This window comes from Hypanus sabinus, chromosome 3, assembly GCF_030144855.1.
Source record: "Hypanus sabinus isolate sHypSab1 chromosome 3, sHypSab1.hap1, whole genome shotgun sequence".
In the NCBI taxonomy this organism is placed as follows: domain Eukaryota; kingdom Metazoa; phylum Chordata; class Chondrichthyes; order Myliobatiformes; family Dasyatidae; genus Hypanus; species Hypanus sabinus.
Genome location: NC_082708.1, coordinates 165,126,233 through 165,149,534, shown reverse-complemented (window position 1 = coordinate 165,149,534; position 23,302 = coordinate 165,126,233). Strand labels below are relative to the sequence as shown.

The following is a 23,302-nucleotide window of genomic DNA, read 5'->3' as shown; positions in this document are numbered from 1 at the left end:
CCTAACCAAAGTTATATAGAGTTACAACATGATTTCTTTACTATTGTACTCAACAAACTGACTGCTGAAGCCTTCTTTACTACCAAGGACACTATGGCCTTGCACCCACGATCCTTCTGTACATCAATGCTCATCAGGGCTCTGTCATTTTCCATATATTTTCCTCTTATGTTTGACTTTCTAATATACAGCACCTCACGTATTCAGATTAAATTCCATCTGCCATTTACCTGCCCCATATCCTGTTGCATCATTTCACAACTTTTCCTGTTTTTGTGTCAGTTGCAGACTTACTAATTGGTCCACCTGCATGTATACTCAAATCATTTAGAAACATATCACACAAACAATAGAGGCCATTTCACTATCCTTGTGGAACACTACTGGTGTCAGACCTCCAATCGAAATAACACCCCTCCGCCACTACCTTTCATCTTGTATAGCCAAATCAAGCTTGAGTACAGTCCACTCAGACTCCATAGATCCTATGTGCCTTAATCTTCGGGATCGACCTACCGTGAAGGACCCTATCAGCTTTTTTTTTCCTCGTTCAGCAATCCATCCTGCCCTTATCGATCATCATTTCCTCCTCAAAAATCTGTCATGTTTATAAGACACGACCTTCCTCTACACAAAACCATGCTGAATATTGTAGGAGTGTTGACAAAAACCGACACGAGTGCAGTTACTTCTAACATAAATTTTATTCGTCCAGCAAGCAATGTCGAATTTATACCAGAAAAAATCCTGCCCCCCGAAATATAATAACGTACAGCATAACGAGTAACATACATGGTGAACTTAACCCTCAGCCGTCTGGGTGAATTCTGCCCAATGAAATTACAGAATCTCTACAACATCTTTATCAAGTCCATGCTTTTCCAGATGTGAGTAGATACTATCTCTAGAAATTTTCTCCAATACTTTCTCTATAGATGTAAAACTCATTAATAATTTCCTGATTTGTTTCTGCTGCACTTCTCAGAGGAACAACATTGGTTATTGTCCTCTTCTCCTTGGTATCAGCAGTAACCCACACAAAATGCTGGAGGAACTCGGCAGGTTGGGAATAAACATTTTGAGCCAAGACCCTTCATCAGCATACCCCTTCCCCTTCACTGTTCTCCACGCCCTTCTCTTTAGTGAACCCCAAGGCAAAGTACTAACAGTACCTTGCCCACTTCCTCAGGCGAGAGGCACAACCGCGTTATGTGCTGTATCAGTAAAATAGAATCGTGTTATCTAGAATGCATTATTCTTCTACCAATCCATAACAAATCACGTATGTGACAGTAGATACAAATAACTGCTGTTAGATTTCTAAAATGACAAAATATTTTCTTTAGAAAATATATAATTGTCTATAATAAAAGAAATAACTGCAGCCATCTAATTTCTCACATGACTCCACCATTGCCTGAAATTTCCTTGTTTCTTTCCAGTGGTCTCATTGTTTTATCTTCATTCTCCACCAGACCAATATTTCACACTCACTCTATTCCTCTAACTCCAGCCTCTTATGCATTACCTGTTTTCAGCACGCTATTGACAAACCTGCTCTCAAACCGTCCAGGTTGGTGTTTTAGATCTGGGCAAATATTGAGGGAGCTTACAGTGTACTCATGTATCCAGGCCACACTGCAAACTACTCAGATATCACACTAGCAACCTTCACTGTGGCCCTGCATGATGTGGTAATCAAATGCTTACCCAAAGTATTTTTTAAAATAACAAAATGTTCTATTTCTAACCCCTAGTTAGGTGACTACTTTAAGTTTATTCTGTTCCAAAAATAGTTCCTGTCTAGTCAACCTTTCCTTAGATCCAGACTTCTTCAGCTCTGGAAATAACATTCTTTGCACCCTTGAGTAGTAGTTCTTCCTGCAATGTAACCAGAGATGTGTAGAATACTAAAGCTGTGAAGTAACTGGTTTTTTCATTCAATTTCCTGCTAACTTTCCCCCTATTTTCTAACACTCAATGAGAGAATCCACCTTGAACACATTCATAATCTTCACTGCAGTACTGCAATCACTCGAGTCAAGTATGATATTTTCCAAAGGGGTTATCTATTGTGAGTCTTCAGATATCTGTAGGGGCCGATCCAGTTAAATGGGATGTTAGGGAGGATTCCTAAAGTGGGGAATGCCTGTGCGACACTTTAACATGGGATGACTGATGCAAGGGGCAGCCACCTCATGGTTGTTGACAGATTGGAGTCAGGGCCTAGTGGCATGAAGTGCAAAATGGCTGACAGTCTTTCACTGCTGTAGCCTCCTTCCACTTTCACTCCAGTAATGGTGTGCATTACCTTCCACCAGCTCTACTGCTAGAGTCTTGGCTGGATTGCTCTTTATCTGGAACCTTGCCCTTGACATTATTGCTATGGCTGACCCTGGCTAAACTCCAGACAGCATGATCTCGGGATCTCAGGAACTCACGAGGCTTTCCGCCACAAGAAGGTAACGATCCTTGGAAAAGTTTCACTGTAGAGGACATGTTTCCTCTCTAGTCCCAGCATCCTATCAGTCCTGTACTTTATTTGCTTGTTTGCCATTTCTTCTCTTCCTTTCATGCATCAGAGATTGCAAACTTCAAACCATTGAGTTCCAATACCCCAGTCATTTTTCACCACTTTCCTCAGTCCCCATCTTTTCCTCCAATCTTACCTTTTGCCGCATTTACACAATTTCTTCCAGTCTCCCCCCTTTGAGCCTAAATTACTTTATTCCCCATTTCAATGAATTCCAAACAAAACGCAATGTTAAGCTCATCTATGGCCAACTTCAACTTTTTACATAAACAAGAGAAAATCTGCAGAAGCTGGAAATCTGAGCAACACACACAAAATGCTGGAGGAAGTCAGCAAGTGAGCTGAGACCCCTCAGCAGGACTGGAGAATTTTTAAAAATTTTATTTTCCATAGATGCTGCCTGGCCTGCTGAGTTTCTCCAGCATTTTGTGTGTGTTGCTTCAACTTTGTGCAATTTCTTTGACCAGAATGCCTTACCACAATCTGTTGATTACATCTCTGATCCTCAGAATTCCCTTCCCAACTTTCCACTTCTCTACTATCCATGGCATCTTAACCATCATTAATCCATTACCAACTGCTGATGTGATAAGCATCTCAGTTTTTTCACTGCCTTTTCTTACACCGACCTAACCTACCTCGAAACGTGCAAGACTTGGTTCCATAAGCATCAACACGCACACTGTCCTTAAATGCGCTAAGAAAAACACAGCCGACTGCCTGCCTGATGAAAATGACACCTTCTCATAGCTCCCTTGGGATCTTGATTCACCTAACATCAGACCATTGTCTTGCAGCCACCGGCCCCGTTTTATTCTGTAACTTTCCCACCACAGCCTCCAGCCCCAGTACCGCGAATAGCCCACTTGAACCACTTGGTCTCTGGTACACGGAGACAGTCGCTCCACCAAGTGTATCACTGCGCCAACCCATTATGTGGAGAGGGTGGTTCCTAAGGTGGGGGAGGCCAAGAACGGAGGACTCATCCTCTGAATAGAGAGTCATCCTATTAGAAGGGAGGCGAGGAGGAATCTCTTTCACCAGAGAGTGGAGAATCGTTGCTACAGGTGGCTGTGGGGGTCCGGTCATTTAGTATTTGTAAGGTAGAGGTTGGTAGATTCTTGACTGTCGGGACAGGAAGGGATGCGAGAAGGCAAGGAGATTGGGGACGAGAGGGGAAAATGGATCAGCCATGAAGATATGGCAGAGCAGACTTGATCGTCCAAATGGCCTAATTCTGCTCCTATATCTTAATAGGGTTTAATCCTGACCTCGGGTGATACATGCAATTTGCATAAATCCTTATAACCACATGTTCCTTTGGGTGATCCAGTTTCTTCTTAAATACAAAAGACATGCAGGTTGTTAGTTTAATCGTTCCACCAAAAAAAATTGTCCCTAGTGAGTGAGTGAGTGAGTGATAACAGCCTGGAGGACACCAGTCTCCAAACATAATGGATTAGCCATTGTAACTTGCTTCACACTCTGTATGATAACATCAGACAGAATTTCCTTTTGTAGGGACCATTCTCACTGCAAATTCTTGGTTCACACTTCCATCCTAAACACCACACACTCTCTCCCTTGTAGCACATTCCCGCGCAACCCCAGGAGATGCAGTACCGACTCTTTCATCTCTTCCTTACTATCCAAGGGCTTAAACATTCCTTTGGATATTAAGCAATGATATACAGTGCACTGCATTTGTTGCTTACAACATGGTCTTTACATCTGAGAGCCAAAGGCAAATACAGGGAATGTCTTTACAGGACACCTCTGTTCAGTTTACAAGGTAGAACAGTTTCCTATTATTTTAATTCTGCACCCCGCTCTGACCACTTTCTTTCGTATTATTACGAGGATATCTTAACTAAAGTCAATATGATCTATGTCAAATATGCCCTTCAATTTAACCCAAATTTTAAGATCAGGTTAGTCCATCGGAACTTTGCCTTAACAAATATGTGCTCTCTTGAAAAGCCTGACTTCCTAAATTATGATTAATTGCACTTTGGCCAAAATTTTGATATTTAGCTGCCTAGCTTATAAATACCTGGTCTGTTCCAAATACACATGAATCTTTTGTTTTTGACCCTATGATCAAACGATTCCTGAAGTGTGCTGTTACTTGAGACATAATATTTTGCAATAATTTCACTTACAATAGAAACCAATTATAGTACAAAGAATTCATTCTTAAGAGACAAACAGGCTCTCTGCATTGTCCTTTGAGATAAAAATGGTTGAGACTATGCAGCTGTAAAAGGTAAATATTCCCAGTTTTGTGACAAAACAGGTTGTTTAAAAAGTACACACAATGAAGAGGAAGTAATATCATTTTCCAAAGTGCTTCTCTAGTCAACTCTTAGATTGAGCAGTGGATGGGGATAGGAGGGGCTGCAGAGAAAAAATATTAATATACTTAGACCATAAGATATAGGAGCAGAATTGGTGATTTGGCCCATTGAGCCTCCTCCATCATTACATCATGGCTGATCCAGTTTCCCTCTCATTCCCAATCTCCTGACTTCTCCCCATATCCCCTCATAGAACAGTACAGGCCCTTTGGCCCACAATGTTGTGCCAATCCTTAAACCTTGCCTCCCATAAACCCCCCCCCCCACCTTAAATTCCTCCATATACCTATCTAGTAGTCTCTTAAACTTCACTAGTGTATCTGCCTCCACCACTGACTCAGGCAGTGCATTCCATGCACCAACCACTCTCTGAGTAAAAAAAACCTTCCTCTAATATCCCCCTTGAACTTCCCATCTCTTACCTTAAAGCCATGAACTCTTATACTGAGCAGTGGTGCCCTGGGGAAGAGGCACTGGCTGTCCACTCTATCTTTTCCTCTTAATACCTTGTATACTTGTATCATGTGTCTTCTCATCCTCCTTCTCTCCAAAGAGTAAAGCCCTAGCTCCCTTAATCTCTGATCATAAAGCATACTCTCTAAACCAGGCAGCATCCTGGTAAATCTCCTCTGTATCCTTTCCAATGCTTCCACATCCTTCCTATAGTGAGGCGACCAGAACTGGACACAGTACACCAAGTGTGGCCTAACCAGAATATTATAGAGCTGCATCATTATCTCACAGCTCAAACTCTATCCATCCCTCGACTTATGAAAGCTATCACCCCATCAACTTTCTTAACTACCCCTATCTATCTGTGAGACCAATGCTCTGACCAATTAAGAATCTATCAACCTTTGCATTAAACATACATAAAGACCTAGCCTGCACAGCTGCCTGTGGCAACAAATTCCAGATTCACCACTCTCTAGCTAAAGAAATCCCTCCTCATCTGTTATAAAAGGATGCCCCACTATTCTGAGGCTTTGTACATATGGTCCATATGAGAGTCTATCCCACCATAGGTACAATCCAATCAAGGCCTTTCAGCATTCGATAGGTTTCAATGAGGTCACCCCTCATTCTGAATTCCAGTGAGTGGAAGCCCAGAGCCATCGAACACTCCTCATATGACAAACCTTACAATCCTGGAATCATTATTGTGAACCTCCTTTGCACTCTCTCTGGTATCAGCACACCCTTTAAGGGGCCCAAATCTGCTCACAATATTCCAAGTGCAGCCTCACCAGGCTCTATAGGTATAAAGTCTCAACATTATATCCTTGTTTTTATATTCTAGTGCTTTCGAAATGAATGCCAACATTGCATTTGTCTTCCTCACCACAACTCTTTCTGGAAAGGATGGATTTGCATTTAGGGTTCCAGTATTATTCCATAGCTCAGCAAGCTAATTATCAAACCAGGGAGCTGAGCATTTATGAAACCAATTGCTCCCTGCAAAGTCAATTGAGGCAAGGCATAAAAGTTTCACATTCCAGTGCTAATAGCAGCTATTAAGAGGCTGTTAACTTAGCAAGGACTTTCACCTTTAAAAGATGCTGCATCACATTTTATACGAATTTCTACTACATGGTATTTTCACAATCAAGATAACTCAAAATGTTTGAGTACAGGAATGGCAGCAGCACTTTGTGAATGAATTCTGACACAAGTGGGTGAATGAAGGGAGACCTTGTAGAGGTAAACAAAATTATAGTCATATAACACTACAACAGAAAAACAGGCCTTTTGGCCCATCTAGTTCATGTTGACCATTTAATCTGCCTGGTCCCATCGATCAGCACCCAGACCTCTCTTGCAGGCCTTCATACACCTCCATTCATACACCAATCCAAATTTCTCCTGAACATCGAGATCAAACTTGCATCCATCACTTCTCACCACCCTTGAGAGAAGTTCCCCTTAAATATTTCACATCTTTCACCCTTAACCTATGACTTCTAGTTCTAGTCTCACCCAACCTCGGCGTGAAAAAGCCTGCTTGCATTTATGCTATCTATACCCCACAATTTTGTATATCAAATCCAGGGTGCCATTAAGCAGGCAACTCATGTGAGCAGCTCTGATAGAAATCATCAAATATTCCCCTTTTAGACTGCTACTGCTGAACTCCACAGCTACAGCCATGGACAATAGAGTAAGCAACGTCGTTTTAAGGTATTTAAAAACTCCATTGCTACTCAAAGTCAATGAATCTCCAACGACACTCTCCAGTTGCACGTGTGGTTTCTAAGTTCAAAAGTTCGAAGTAAAATTTATTAACAGCATACATGTCACCACATACAATCCTGAGATTCTTTTTCCTAGAGCCAATCTACAGAGCAGTAACTGCAAACAGCATCAATGAACAACATTGTGCAAATACAAATATAAATAAATAGCAATAAATAATAAGAGCATTAAATAATCCCCTTTTAAAACAGTGGATGCCATGCTGGAATAAAAGTCTGTTTAAGGAGAAGAGGGTTCTGACTTCCACTACTGACTAGCAAATGCAGTGTCTCTAGTAAGTAAAATTGAAGACCTCAAAGCAAGATTGCTCTACCAGAAGGAAATCAGGGACTTTTGTTTTTAAATGGAGACTTGGACATACCTTGCCATTCCAGATGCAGTGATACAGCTCACTGGCTTCACAATTCACCGCCAAGATAGGACCGGTGAGTGTTTCAAAGGCAGACGAGGTGGAGTATGCTTTATGATTAACTCCTTGTGGTGCACAAACTTGGCAGTTCTGCTCAATCAAACCTGGAATATCTCACAATCGAAGTGTCACCCCTTTTATCTGCCACTGGAGCTTTCAGCCATCATCTTAGTATAGGTGTATATTCCACCTCAGGCTCTAGCAGGGGTTCCCAAGCTTGGACCATGGACCTCTTGGTTAACAGTAGGGATCCATTATATAAAAAGGCTTGGAAACCCGTTAAGACAAATTGAGCAATGTAATAAACAGCTGTGAATCAGCGCATCCTGACACCTCCATCATTTTAGGGGATTTTAACCAGGCCATCTTGAAAAATCTAAAGTAATTTATTAAGTAATCTATCACCAGCTTATCACCTGTGGAACCAGATGAGCCAAAACACTGGACCACTACCGTCAAGAGCCATCCTACACCCACACTTCGGAGAGTCTGATCATCTGCCTGTACTTCTACTCCCTGAGTACAGGCAGCAGCTGAAGACAGTAGCACCAGTAGAGGACCAAGAAGGTAAGGGCAAGGAGTGCTTAAAGGACTGCTTTGAGTCAGTAGAACTGACTGCATTCAAGAATTTATCTTTGAGTCTGAAAGAATATGCCACAGTTGTCAGTGACCTCATTGAAACCTGTGTGGATGAGTGATAACATACCATACATACCCAAATCAAAAGACTAAGAACCAGGAGATTCATAGTTTGCTGAGGACTAGATCTGTGGCATTCAAGCCTGGTGATCTAGGAATATACAAAGCCAGGTATGATTCAGAGAGCTATCTCAAGAGCAAAAGAACAATTGTGTTTGAGGTTAGATGCATAATCGGTTGCTCATCAGCTCTGGCAGGGTTCTCAGACTATTACTTCCTACAAAGCAAACCAAACAGTATGAATGCCTGTAATGCTTCACGCTCCCAGATGAGTTCAATGCCTGTTATGCACGCTTTGAAAAGAAGCATCAAGTGACCCCGTGATCGCCGTCTTAGAGGGCGACATCAGAACGTCTTTCAAGAGGGTGAACCCTTACAAGGGGAAGGCCCCGATGGAGTACCTGGTAGGACTCTGAATACCTGCCAACCAACTGGCCGCTGAGTTCAAAGACATTTTCAGTCACTCATTGCTACAGTCAGAAAATCCCACCTGCTTGAAGAGGGCAGCAATCAAACCAGAGCTCAAGTAAAGCAGGGTGAGCTACCTTAAGCAGCACTCACATTTACAGTAATGAAGTGCTTGGAGAGGTTGGTTATCAACTCCTGCCTAAGCAAGGTGCTGGACACATTGCAATTTGCCTCTCACAATTGATCTACAGCAGATGTGATTTCATTGGTTCATTACATAGCTTCGTTCATTACTGGACAATATTAATACTCATGTCAGGCTGCTGTTGAATGACTACAGCTCAGTGTTTAATATATTGCTACAGTTCTGATCAAAAAGCTCCAAAGCCTGGGCCTCTATACCTCCCTCTGCAACTGGATCCTTGACCTCACCAGAAGATCACAGCTTGCTTGGATCAGAAATAACATTTCCACCTTGTTGATAATCAACATTGGCACACCTCAGGGATGTGTGCTTAGCCCACTGCCCTATTCTCTCAACACCATGACTGTGTGGCAATGCACAGCTCAAATGGCATCTATAGATTTGCAGATGGCACAACTATTTTTGGTAGAATTTCAGATGGACAAGGCGAGATAGATCAGCTACTTGAGTGCAAGGTTGTTGCTACGACACCGCACGTCAGTTGGACCAGGAATTGATTGCGAACTTCAGGAAGAGGAAGTCAAGAGAACACACGCCAGTCCTCATTGCGGGATTAGAAGTGGAACAGGGTGAGCAATTTCAAATTCCTGGGTGTTAACATCTCAGAGGATCTATCCTGGGCCCAATGTATTGATGCATAGAAAGTACAACAGTGGCTTTTTTCATTAGGATTTTGAGGAGATTTGGTAAACTACCAAAGGCACTTGTAAATTTCCAGAAACGTACCGTGGAAAGAATTTTAACTGGCCGCATCACCAGGACATCTTCAATGAGTGATGCCTCAAAAGGGTAGCATTCATCATTAAGAACCTCCCTCCCCCATCACCCAGGACATGCCCTCTTCGCATGCCCATCAGGGAGGTGGTACAGGAGTCTGACGGCACACACTCAATTCAGGAAAGGTTTCTTCCCATCTGCTAACAGATTTCTGAATGGAGATTGAACCCGTAAACACTACCTCACAAGTCTTTTTGCACCACTGAATTAACTATTTAAATATGCCTACTTAACAATTTATGTTTATGTATTGCAACATATTGCTGCCACAAAACAATTTCATGACAAATGCCCATGATATTAAACCCGATTCTGAATCAACCCTCATTCTTATATGCTCTGGGGAATAAAGTCCTAAATTATTCAACCTTTCCCTACAAATCAGGTCGTCAAGTCCAGGAAACACCCTTGTTTAATTTTCTCTTTACTCTTCAATCTTATTGATATATTTCTTTTAGGTAGATGACCAGAACTGCATGCAGTTCTCCAAATTGGGCCCCAGCATTATGCACGCAAGCTCCCTGAGGTTGTGAAAGATTAGAACTAGGGTGGCATGGGTGCATAATGGTTATTGTAATGCTTTTCAGCGATTGGAAGATTGGGGCTCAATTCCCTCTGCTTTCTGTGAGGAATTTTAAAATATTCCCATGATCTTGTGGGTTTTCTTTGAGTTTCCTCCTACATTCCAGAGATGTACAATTAAGGGTTAGTAAATTGTGGGCATGTCAGGTTGGTGCGGGAAGCATGTCATCACTTGCAGGTTGCTCCCAGCACATCATCTGACTGTACTATCATTGATGCAAAATAACATGCAGTGAAATGGATGTTTCGATGTACTTATGACAAATAAAGCTAATCTTTCTTTAGAGATCATAGTTTTAGGGTGAAAGGTGAAATATTCCAGGAGAATCTGAGGGGAGACTTCTTCACTCAGAAAGTGGTGCGAGTGGAATGAATTCCCAGCAGAAGTGGTAGACGTGGGTTCAATTGTAACATTTAAGAGAAGCTTGCAACAAATGGTCTGGTTGCCAGGAGATGATACCGGGCAGAAGATTGGATTGGCGGTCAGATGGACTGAAGGGTCTGCTTTTGTGCTGTGGCATTCTATTACTATCAATTCAGAATCAGGTTTATTATCACCGGCATGTAATGTGAAATTTGTTAACTTAGCAGCAGCAGTTCAATGCAATACATAATAGATAAGAAAAAAATGATAAGTAAATCAATTGCAATATACATATATAGATTAAAAATAAAGCAAAAAACAAAAATACTATATATTTTTTTTAAATGAGGTAATGTCTAAGTGTTCAATGTCCATGTAGGAATCAGACGGCAGAGGGGAAGAAGCTGTTCCTGAATCGCTGAGTGTGTGCCTTCAGGCTTCTGTACCTCCTATATGATGTTAACAGTGAGAAAAGGGCATGCCCTGGGTGCTTGAGGACCTTAATAATGGACGCTGCCTTTCTGAGACACCGCCCCCTAAAGATGTCCTGGGTACTTTGTAGGCTAGTGCCCAAGATGGAGCTGAGTAAATTTAAAACTTCCGCAGCTTCCTTTGGTCTTGTGCAGTAGCCCCCCCCCCCCCCCCAATACCAGACAGTGATGCAGCCTGTTAGAACTCTCCCCAGATTCTACCACACACCTGCACTAGGGTAATTTACCGATCTGTCTTACATAACATTGTTCTTCTCTGCGTCTTGTGGTGCATTGGGTGGCAACCTTGCTGTTTCTTTAGCATGTTTTCTTTTAAAAAGGCTGAATTCAAACCTGGGACCACTCGCTTCGAAGTCCAGTGCAGACGCTGCAACACCAGCTGTATACATCACCAACTGTATACACAATAAATATTAGGACTCATTTAACCATTTTACAAGTACTTTTGAGTGTAGATATCATTGTAGGGAATGTACACATAATTGACCAGATAACCTGCATTTGAAGTTACTGATATTATCTGGATTAGCTCAACAGTTCTTTGTGGACACCAGATATTCCTATCTGCCAGTATAGACAAGGTTTTGATTTATTAGCACATTCATAAAGATAGCTTTTACAACAGAGCAATGATTTGGCAGAATTGGGCTGAATTGTCAATCTATGCTACATGCCCACAGTTCTACGAGTGTGGTTTAATCTGGAGTTCAAATGCAAAGATAGCAACAGCATCAACCCTGGACTCCCAACTGTTTTCATAGCATGTCAAAAACATACATATATAAAATGTCCTTCATGGCATGTTATGAACATAATTGAGTTAAATACTGTTGGTTACCCCAGCATTCCCTCCCCTTAACAATAGGAATCCCTATTTCATCTGATTAAAATGAATGCTACCGAGATCTCTCAAGTATTAGAACAAGGTGAACTATTTGTCAATGGTTTATAGGGCTTCTTTTACATATCTTTATCTAAAACAATGATTAAATATTACAAAATGTTTTTGAACCAAAAATTAATTTTGAAGAATCATTAAACACAACAGGATAACATTTTCATGAAAAGGAAGGTAGTTCCAAAAACAAAAAAACTGGCCCCAAAATACCATTGCCTGTGAAGAAACTTCCCAGAGTGATTTTTTTAAAAAAATTGTTCAGAACATAAGTCAATAAATAGCAATTCCATGAAATAAAGAAGGCACTCTACAGAAGGAAATGCAAAGCAAAAATCCATTTTATTTTATTTTAAAGACCATAAGTCTTCCTTCTAGTATTGCTGAGAGTTCTGACTCCTGGGAAATTGATCACAACAGCATTCACAATCTCTTTCCAAAGCTCAGATGCCTATTACATTCCTGCAACGTTATAAGAGATGTCCATTGTGTCTATTTGGCCATTTCAGGTTGATCTAAGCCATTTCTTCTCTCTTAAAAAAAGAAAACACCTGTTTGTTTTATTGGAACACTGACTTCTTTCCCTTAAAAAAAGCCAGCACTATGGTGAAACTTGTGTAATTTAATGTAGAATGCCCTTTTAAAAAATAATTGTAGAGGTCAGCTTTTCCCATCATTTCAAAAACTACAGACTGCAAAATATCAAAGCAGAAGGATTTATAGAAAATTGCTTCTTCAAAAAGATTTCTAAAACCCTTCACAACTGGCAACCTTGTGCATTTCAGATAAAGTTACTGAATACACTACCATCTCCTGTGCACATGAAAGGGACTACTGATGCTTTGTACAAAAAAAACTTTCAGGCAGCCCAGAATAACCAATAGGATTTCTTTAAATGGACACAAGTTATGCAAAGTAATCCTCTACTACAACAAAAAGTATAAAAACAACCAGTCTGATCTAGGACTTTGTTGCAGCATTTAGTTATTTTCTATTTGTTCTAGATCCAGATCGCCATAGTCTAGTGGAAATATTCCTTCTTCGGTGCTTTCACAATCACTTGTATCTTCTTCACTTTCACTCACAGGGACTTCTTTCCCAAAATTTCTCGGGTGGCAACCATCTCTGCTCCCTGGGACATGATACCTTACAGAGTCATGTTCTTTCATAGGGCTGGTGCCTGGAGTGATGATATTCATTAAAAGGTCATTTGAGTCACATGGTGAAGAGACAATAGTCTTCATATGGTGATCATCTTCGTCATCGTCATCTTCTTCATAGTCGAGAGAGCAAAGGCTTTTTGAGCTCTTTAATGTCTAAAATTTTAAAAAAAGACAGTTTGGATTAATAAACAATTTAAAGCTCTTTGAAGAAAGGAATAATGTGACTTTAGGGCAAGGTTACATAAGGTAGGAGGCCTCAGTTCTGAAGCTTTATGTCCCCCTCTGCATCCCTGCTATTTAAGGCCCTTACATCAGCAATCTTCAGCCGTAAATTGCCTCCCCAGGCATTTCAGCTTCTGACTCTACTCTTCCCAATCACTCCTTTTTCATCCATCACTCTCCTATCCTCAAATCTCATGTAACAGTGTCAAATTTTACCTGCTTCCACTTTTGCAAAGAATTTTAAGGCATACTACTAGGTTAAATGTGCTATATAAATGCAAACTGTTATCTGATCCGCTGTGAAAGGCCTTGAGAATAATGGTGCTAAGCTGCCTAATGATGCTTTAACAGCACCGATCAGACTTATTAATGAGTTCTGGGTTCATTAACTAATACACTGAGGCCTCAATTGCACAGATCTACATATTTAATAAACAAAATTTCTAAATAAAAAGGCATTTGGCTTATGAGATTTAATCTGTTCCTCTGCCTTTTCACGCTTGAGAAGGATACAATAACAGGGTTAAAAATAATTTCCTTGTTCCTCCAGAAAGGCAAAATGCCATGGATTAAGTACAACCTGGAATGTATACATTGGGAATAAGATGCATAAAATTTACATGACCTGCATGTTAGATGAGCAAATTTAATCAATAGCTAAAGTGAGTTTTGGTTGCAAAGAGGAAGAGTGACCAAACCCAGGATCACACATTTTGCACTAATACCATACTTACACAACAGGGTGATGGAGATCAACACACTGCAGTACGTCAACTGCCTCACAACATGACATTTTCTGTAAAAAGATTGGCCTACTGAATGTTTTCATGCTTTTGAAACGCACTTCAGTTACAAATATTTTTAACCACCTTTTGTGGATTCTATCTTACAGCAAATTTGAAACTGATTAAATTAAGAGATAAAGAATGTTAAATGACTCAATCCTGTTTTACAGCTTCCAATCCATTTCATGCTGTTGATAAACATGTCAGTGCCATTTCTTATCTTCATTTGCCACAGTGCTACAGTAGTAAACTGCAGAAAGACAAAGCTAAATTTCTACAGCTACCTCAGAGAAAGATGCTAGCATCTTGACATGACAAAATAGAGCTCCACAATTAAAAATATAGTTTAGTTATGTATTTTCCAGGTATACTTGCATCCATCTGAGTTAGTAATGTGGTTAAATGGAATCCACAACAATGGCACACATAGATCAGGCCATTTCCTTTTCATGAACTCAACTACAAGTTAAAATTGATACAAAGCAAAAGCCACAAAGAAGTCTGCAGCACTCTTAAAAACTCCTTTACAAGTACATCAAAGTTAAAGATGATTTATCAGAATATATCTGACACAAAACATTTGAGATTGGAGATGCAGCGACAATTTCTGTTGCAACTATGGATAATGAAATGATTTTTTTTAAAGATCTTAAAGTTATGGAGGTTAAATATTTAACTAGAAAATATTTCCTCTGGTTGAGAGGTTAGTGACAGAGGATCACCAATTTCCAATAGCTGTGAGACCAATGACTGAGGTAGGCATCTTTATTTTAAATGTTAATTTGTTAGATTCTAAAAAGTATTTGTTCAAGATTCCTCTAATGGAATAGCATGAAAACTTGTAATACCGAACAAGATTAGGAGCTGAGGTAAAAAAGAGCCACACAGGAGGATTAATTTGAGACTTCTTAGCCATGAACTGACATGTATGATAGACTGAGTTATTCACTGTAACAGTGGTAGTTTTAAGTCAATTAAAAAAGGATGAACTTCAAGATATTTAAGTCCCTGTATTTTACACTGTAAGCAGTCTTATAGGGTCTAAGTAGCATTAATCTCAAAACATTCCAGTCAATAAGTAGGTTAAACTTGGCAATGCACTAGATCCCATTTTAATTTACAAACAAAGTAATTTAAACAGCAGGTTCTAACCAGCAGAATGCTGCAAGTCAATCTTTAACAGACAATTAAATGTCAGAAAGCTAAAATTGAAGATTAAAAGTCATTTTCGGGAATTGAAAGCCTTTCCTGATTTTAATGTAAACACCAAAATATCAAGTTGTGATAATACCCTGTTAAGAATAATCGCAGCAAGCAGAAACTGGACTCAGCACTGCTAAACTGCAATTGTGGTTAGACTGCACTTATCTGGACAATTACTTTATAAATGATTAGTTATCTTCGATTTAACAGCAGCTGTAAAAGTGCACAGCCAGCAGCGAGTTTCAATGAGCGTCTCAGCAAAAGTGGACCTGAACACTTAACTGTCGGACAGGAGATAATATGTTCACTTTAATTCACCGTAAACCAGTAACAGTCAATGATAAATACAACCCATCCTACACAAGTTTGAAATTCCTCCACTGTGGGGCAAATTTCATGCACAGAAGGGATAGGTGTTGTGTCTTTCAGAGTACATTCGAAACAAGTTTGTCAATGGTCAGGAAATCAGGGAAAATGGGGAAAAGTGTGTTGATTTCAGCATGACCCTACCAAATGAAGAACAGGGTGATGGGTTGTGGTGATCATTCCGTCTCTAATCTCAACTGTTACCCTGACGAAAGATGCAGCAGCTTGTTTTTAAAGAGACCAACAAATAACTCAATAGAATTATGACTTTAAATTCATACAAATAGCCATCTTTATAATGTTAACGATGGCCAAATATCAATGCAGCTGCCCTAAAGAACTTTCAAATTTGTCTTTCATCCCAATAATGAAAACACAACATTCTTCTTCCATTTGATCCGGAGTAAAAATTACCCTCTGATTTCCTGTAATTTGCCAGTCAGTGGCAAATGGGGGCCTTCCCTTGTACCACAAAGAAAGCTGGCTACAAATATTCTAGCTTCAAACTTCAACTAAAGTTATTAGAGTACATACATGTCACCACATACAATCCTGAGATTCTTTTTCCTGCAGGCATACTCAGCCAATCTGTAGATCAGCAACTGTAAACAGAATCAATGAACAAATTCTGCATATGCAAATATAAATAAATTGCTATAAATAATGAGTATGAAATAACAAGATAAAGTCATTAAAATGAGACCATCAGTTGTGGGAACAACATGCAGAATGAGTGTAGTTGTCCCCTTTTGTTCAGGAGGGGTAGTAACTGCTCTTGAATCCTGACTGAGAAGTTGCAAAACCTGGGCCTCTGTACCTCCCTCTGCAACTGGATCCTCGACTTCACAACAGGAAGACCACAGTCTGTGCGGATTGGTGATAGCATATCCTCCTTGCTGACGATCAACACTGGCACACCTCAGGAGCGTGTGCTTAGCCCACTGCTCTACTCTCTATATATCCATGACTGCATGGCTAGTCATAGCTCAAATACCATCTATAAATTTGTTGACGACACAACCATTGTTGGTAGAATCTCAGGTGGTAACGAGAGGGCGTACAGGAGTGAGATATGCCAACCAGTGGAACAGTGCCACAGCAACAACCTAGCACTCAACGTCAATAAGACAAAAGAGCTGATTGTGAATTTCCAGAAGGGTAAGACAAAGGAACACATACCAATCCTCATAGAATGATCAGAAGTGGAGAGAGTGAGCAACTTCAAGCTTCTGGGTGTCAAGATCTCTTGAGGTTCTAACCTGATCCCAACATATCAATACAGTTATAAAGACAAGGATAGCAGCTATACTTTATTAGGAGTCTGAAGAGAATTGGTATGTCAACAAATAAACTCTAAAACTTCTGCAGATGTACTCTGGAGAGCATTCTAGCAGGCTGCATCACTGTCTGGTATGGGGGAGGGCTAATTCACAGGACTGAAAGAAGCTGCAGAGGGTTGTAAATTTAGTCAGCTCCATCTTGGGTACTAGCCTACAAAATACCCAGGACATCTTCAAGGAGTGGCATCTCAGAAAGGCAGCATCCATTATTAAAGACCTCCAACACCCAGAGCATGTCCTTTTCTCACAGTTACCTTCAGGTAGGAGATACCGAAGCCTGAAGGCACACACTCAGCGATTCAGGAACAGCTTCATTCCCTCTGGCATCTGACTCCTAAATGGACATTGAACCCTTGGACACTACCTCACTTTTTAAAAAAATATATAGTATTTGTTTTTTGTATAATTTTTAATCTATTCAATATACAAAAACTGTAATTGAGTTATTTATTTATTGATTAGTATTCTTTTATTTCTTTTCTCCTCTATTGTGTATTGTATTGAACTGCTGCTGCTAAGTTAACAAACTTCACATTACATGCCGGTGATAAACCCGAATCTGATTCTGAACCTGTTGGTGCAAGTCCCGAGGCACTTGTACCTTCTACCTGATGGCAGCAGTGAGTAAAGAGCATGGCCTAGGTCAGGGGTCAGCAACGATTACCACTGAAAGAGCCAATATGGACCCATTTCCCACAGAAAAGAAAACACTGGGAGCCACAAAACCCGTTTGACATTTAAAATAAAATAACACTGCATACAACGGTCTTTTTTTGCCTTTATGCTATGTATAAACAAACTATAATGTGTTGCATTTATGAAATTGATGAACTCCTGCAGAGAAAACAAAATTACATTTCTGCATGCAACAAAAACATTTTGAACTCCAAAAAAAAGACGTTGGGTTGAAGGTTACTCCATAGTTAGCCTACCTTGGATCGAAGAATTAAAAGAAAGTGCGCACTGGCAGGTATCAGGCATTGGCAGTGGTGATGTATATTAATAGCGATAAAAAAAACACATTGTAGCGGTGTGCTACACGCAGCGCTAAAATAACGACACTGCAGTCAAAGATAAATTTATTCGAACTAAACAGCCTTGCTTTAAAGCCTCCCTCAACCCGTCCCCGTGGGCACGGATGCTCCAAATGACACGTACTCACAAACCCCCGTAGGCTATCTCCCTTAGCCGGAACAGTGGCTAATTGTGAGCCGGTTCGGATGTGCCAGGAAATGGGGTCTCCACAACGTTTTATTTAGATTGTACAAGATCACCATAATCTTCAAATTTCGAATTACATTTCAAAAACTAACAAACCACGGGGAGCCGCAGCACATAGATGAAAGAGCAGCGGGTTGCTGACCCCTGGCCTAGGTGGTGAGGGTCTTTGATGCTGCTTGTAATATGGATTCCTCTTTCACAATTGTTGCTGTCACTTCTACGAACGTCTCTTGTCCAACTGAGTGCAGTTAACCTTGCTATGGAATTCTGAGCAAACCTATTTAATCTATAGTGCATGAAATAAAGATTGGATTGCATGAGGTTAAATAACTTCCAGTAAATTTCTTTTTGAAACAGTAAATTATAGTGCCTTTGAGGTTGTCAGATAATGACAATATGCCACTAACATTTTTTTTAAACCAAAGCATAAATATTTACAGGTGACATTTATAGTGCCAATAGCGCATGGAAACCTAGTTTATATCAGACTACTGAATTATGAAGGTGGAAAAGAATGCTAACTAGTGTATCTTGTTCATGTACATGGAATTATTTGCAACAACTTCCATCTTTAACTGTGGATAGACACAATCCAGAAGCTGCTGTCAATTTCATGGTATAACGATAATCAACACGCATTTCCCCAGCACACTACAAAAACAAAAATGCAGTTCGTGGTTCAATGGTCCTTCCAGAAGATCAGCTAAGAACTTGAGTTGCAGATTATATTTTAAGCCATCACACCTAGTTTCAGGGCTCACCACTTGCTAAATCTTTGATTATGCAAACACCAATACATTTATAGTCAGTAGCGAAGTGCAGCCTCACCTTGTACCACAGAGTAAGCTGTCCACAAAAATTCTAGCTTGTGATACTGACATTCATATTTATTCTTTGGAGTAAAGGAGGTTGAGGGGTGGACTTTATGGATGTGTACAAGTTAAGAGGTGTAGATCGAGTGGATAGCCAAAGCTATCTTCCCAGGGAAGAAATAGCTAATACCAGGGAGCATAATTTTAAAGTGATTGGAGGGTATTGTAAGGGCGATTTAAAAAAATCTAATGCTTTCCAGGCGCACATGACAAATAAACTCTTGTCAAGCTTCCAGCTGGGTACAGTTGTCGATTTTAACTGACGTTTTGATGACAAGCTCCGCCACCTTCATTAGGGGTGATGCCTAGGCAGGTTGAGTCCGGTGGTATATATACCCCAATCATCTATCCCTCCTAGGAGACGGGGAGTGTGAGAGTGCAGGGCAGAGATGCAAGGGGGTGTTAGTGCTAAGTTCTTTACAACAGCGAGTAGTGAGTGCAATTAACACCCTGCTGGCAATAGCAACAGAGGTACTTACATTTGAGGCACCTAAACTCTTAGAAGGCACATTGATGATATTAAAAAAAAAATGGAGGGCTATGTAAGAGGCAAGGGCAAATTGATCTTAAAGGTTAAAAGGTCAGCACAACTGTGTGGGCCAAAGGGCCTGTACTGTACTATGCTGTGGTGTACTAAATTTTGTAAAAAAAAATTAGATGAAAGTCTGAACACTTCCAAAGTAATACCAACTCTGAGCTTGCAGCATACAAGGTGCCTGTACAAATTAAACAATATGTTTGTTAAACGTTTTCTAATGGTGGCTGCATTCTGTCTAGCCTCAGGCAGTGGCATGAGAACAACAGGTCTCTATTTTCTGTCTATGTGCATCTTGCTATACTTGTGGATTCAATCTGTTTATTGAGGCACCTTTCGCCCGGTTCTTGCAACTTCACCTGGACCGAGGAATCATGATCGATTGGTGACTATGACTGATCCAGGGCGATTTCACGACTCAAAATTTGAGTTCCCCTGACAAAAACAACAGTCAAGTCCCTCTACAACAGCAATGTGACCCCTGAAATCTTTGTAACTTACTGTGTAGCATTCAGTGTGGTTTATTTGTGCTTTCTATTTCATGTTATTAAAGTAGACCTAAGTTATTGTCGTGCTTGTATGCTTATTATCACATTTCCTGGACACTCAAATTGATTTGGGTCTTTTACTCCTGACCAACCCAGTACTGTTCTATTATCTATGCTTCACCTGTGGACCTTTGAGTCATCTGTGGTTAAAAACAGTAAATTTAGGAAGTTCAAAAAATTTTGCTGACATGTAACTTTCATTCATCATGCTACATTTAAAAACTTAAAACAATGAATTAAGTACTACCTTCCTCTCTCATGTCATTCACTGCTTATATTCAGAATGTTTCTTCACCCTTAATCCAACAATGCTTCTTTACAATAAATAGCTCCAAGATGGAGCCCAGAAGATAAAACAAAATGCTACTGTGACATTTTGTACAATGATTAAGCCAGGCTGGAAAGTTGAGGCCATTTCCCCAGGACCTGAAAATCTGTAACTGCATAAACTCGTCTGATAAAATGTGTGACATAACAATGTAATGAATTTGCAATTTTAATGAAAGATATAACAAAGATAGAAAGACAAAGAAAACCACATGATTAAGTGTTAAAATGAACATGACAATTGTCAAGTTCATAACAAATTTCACAATATATGCAAGTGATATTAAACTTGATTTGCAATGTTTAACCTAGTGGTCAGATTGGAAAAGGTTGGCGGGTCAGGAGAATCAGAAGAAATATTCACAATAAACTGATTCAACAAGTGTGAATAATACACGATAATTTTTTTGTCAATATATTAAGAAAGGTTGGCACAGATTTCTTTCCCCAAGGCCTTGAATTGGCTATCTTTTAGACAACCTATTGTCAAAGACCAAGGGGAAACTATGAATGCAGAAGGTTACTTCATTAAAGCTCACTTCAGGCCTAATTTCACATTGTGATCCCCATGGTGATCAGAAAGCAGCAAAACGCCAGATGCTCTCAGTGCCCGCCACCTTAGTAGTGCTCTTTCATTGCTGCAAATGCCTCTAGCCTCTATTCATAACTAAGTACACCATCCTGTTATCTGCTGTCACAGGATAAAGCATTGATTTGTTTGCAGCTCAGTCCTGACAATTGATTATCATCTCCTGGGCCCAGCTACTGCTATTGGCTTTCCTTCTTCAAGTCTGCTGGAATTTGAACTTTAAATGGATGCTCTTCTTGGGAACAATGTGTAAAAGCAACTGATTGTTCATGTATTACTTAGAAAGAAAAGGCCAACATCCATCTTTGGCTCAGCTTGGCGAGAACTCATGCCTTAGTTCCATTATAAATTAAGGTATTTGCCTGTAGCCACGACATTCAATTCCATTCAGAAAAAATACCCTCACGTTCAACCAATGTTTGCTCTGAATGAACAGGCTTTATTTTGGCAAACAGCCAGTTTTGAAACCTAAACATATGTACTGAGATAGACGCAAATAATAGACAGACATCCAGTCCTACTCCAGAATCTCTCATCTGAAAGTTAGTACCTATTCTTTGTTTTCACCGTATTACTCATTATGACACAGGACGCAGCCACTCATCTTATTCAGTGCATGCTAGCTCACAAAAAACAGCTGTCCCACCAACTCCTATTTTCGCCTCCCCTGTAACTTACTTTCTCTCATGCGTCCATCAGCTTCCTTTTGGAGTTAAAAAATAAATTTTATTTCCCAAGTCAATCACTCCACCTGACTTTTAAAGGATATTCAGGAACAGAGGGGCCTGGGGGCTCATGTGCACAGTTATGTGAAGTGTCCAGTCATTTAAGGAGCAGATGGCAAGGCATACAAAACCCTGGGATTTGTAACTAGACAAAGGAAACAAAATCAGACATTTTGCTTAAACTTTATAAATGAGTATTTATAGGCCTCACTCAACATTACTAAAACCATATTTCCGGCCACTGTTACATTGCTCTTGGTGGAAGCTCAGTGAGCAGACTTGTAGAATACTTACCTAATAGCAAAGCACCATACGATTGTGAAATGAAATACAAAAGGCCAGTCATTTCTGGGTGAACACATGGCAGAGGTCTGATGTTTCTGAGTTAATGTAAGCCTATTGCTAGCCTTTGTTGCTGCGATTTATTGTCACTGTATTAAAATCTTAGGAATTGCATTTAAGGGGTTGGAAGATGTTTATTTAATATATTCCTGTTATGGTTGAAAATTCACACAAAAGAAATGACGCCTGAAATAAAAGCCCATGAGATTACTGTTCTCCAACCCCAACCAACATTCATGCCTGGAGGTAAAACAACAATTATGGTCTTTTACTTGTAAACATGTGAATGTTGTCACTAAAATTAATACCATCTGGTTAAACAATAATTTGTAATAACCAAATAAGCTTATTTTGATATATTTTTATCTGGTTTTTAAGCCATTTTAAATAGAATCTTGTAAGATGATTTTGCCATTTTTATTATAATTCACTAGCTTGAATCACAGAGATAATTGGTCTGAAAATGAAGCATTACCAAGCACTGCTGCCATTGGTGGTGAAAGCACCCTGTAACATCAATTCTAACCATTGAGCAACCAGTTTTAATCAGCTTTGAATGTTTTAAAAAAGTTATTTTTAAAATTCATTTTGAGGGATGCAGATTTCCTTGTTAGACCAACATCTAATCACTCGATCTTAACTTCCCATCAAAAGATGACCAAAGAACAGTGATAAATTAGGATGACATGCTGTTTGGGAAAAATCTTTCAGGTAGTGGAGTCCCTAATGACTTGTTGTAATTGTCCCTTTGGTGGTAGAGGTCAGCGGCCGAGCAGCTTAGGCATGCAACTGCTGTGCATTTTGCTGTTTGCATACACTGCTGTCATGTTGTGCCACAACTGAATGCACAGGGCAGGAAAGAGTTGCAGTCAAATGGCCTCTTTGGCTTCGATAGTGCAGAGATTGTGTAGTTGGAACTGCAACTAGAGAGTACTACAAACATCTGACCGTTTTTAAACACGTCCTTTAAATACCGGAAAGGTTTGGGGTTGTTAGCAAAGGAAATATGAAGCAGAGTCCTGGCACAATCCAAACTGGTCACTGACGAGCACACTGCTTGATGGGCTGATTAGATGAGGGTGGGAATGCTC

At 40.0% G+C, this 23,302-nt stretch overlaps 1 protein-coding gene across 4 annotated transcripts in view; it reads right to left on the bottom strand.

The window, feature by feature from the left end:
* Positions 1–12,298: 12,298 nt before the first annotated feature.
* The window catches only part of LOC132391872 (protein FAM53A-like), a 96,357-nt gene continuing 85,353 nt past the window's right edge, over positions 12,299–23,302 (bottom strand). For all 4 annotated transcript variants that reach the window (XM_059965593.1, XM_059965595.1, XM_059965592.1 and 1 more), the window contains exon 5: positions 12,299–13,289. In XM_059965593.1, the coding sequence (XP_059821576.1) occupies positions 12,954–13,289 (336 nt within the window). In that variant the 3' untranslated portion in view covers positions 12,299–12,953. The remainder of the gene's footprint in view (positions 13,290–23,302) is intronic.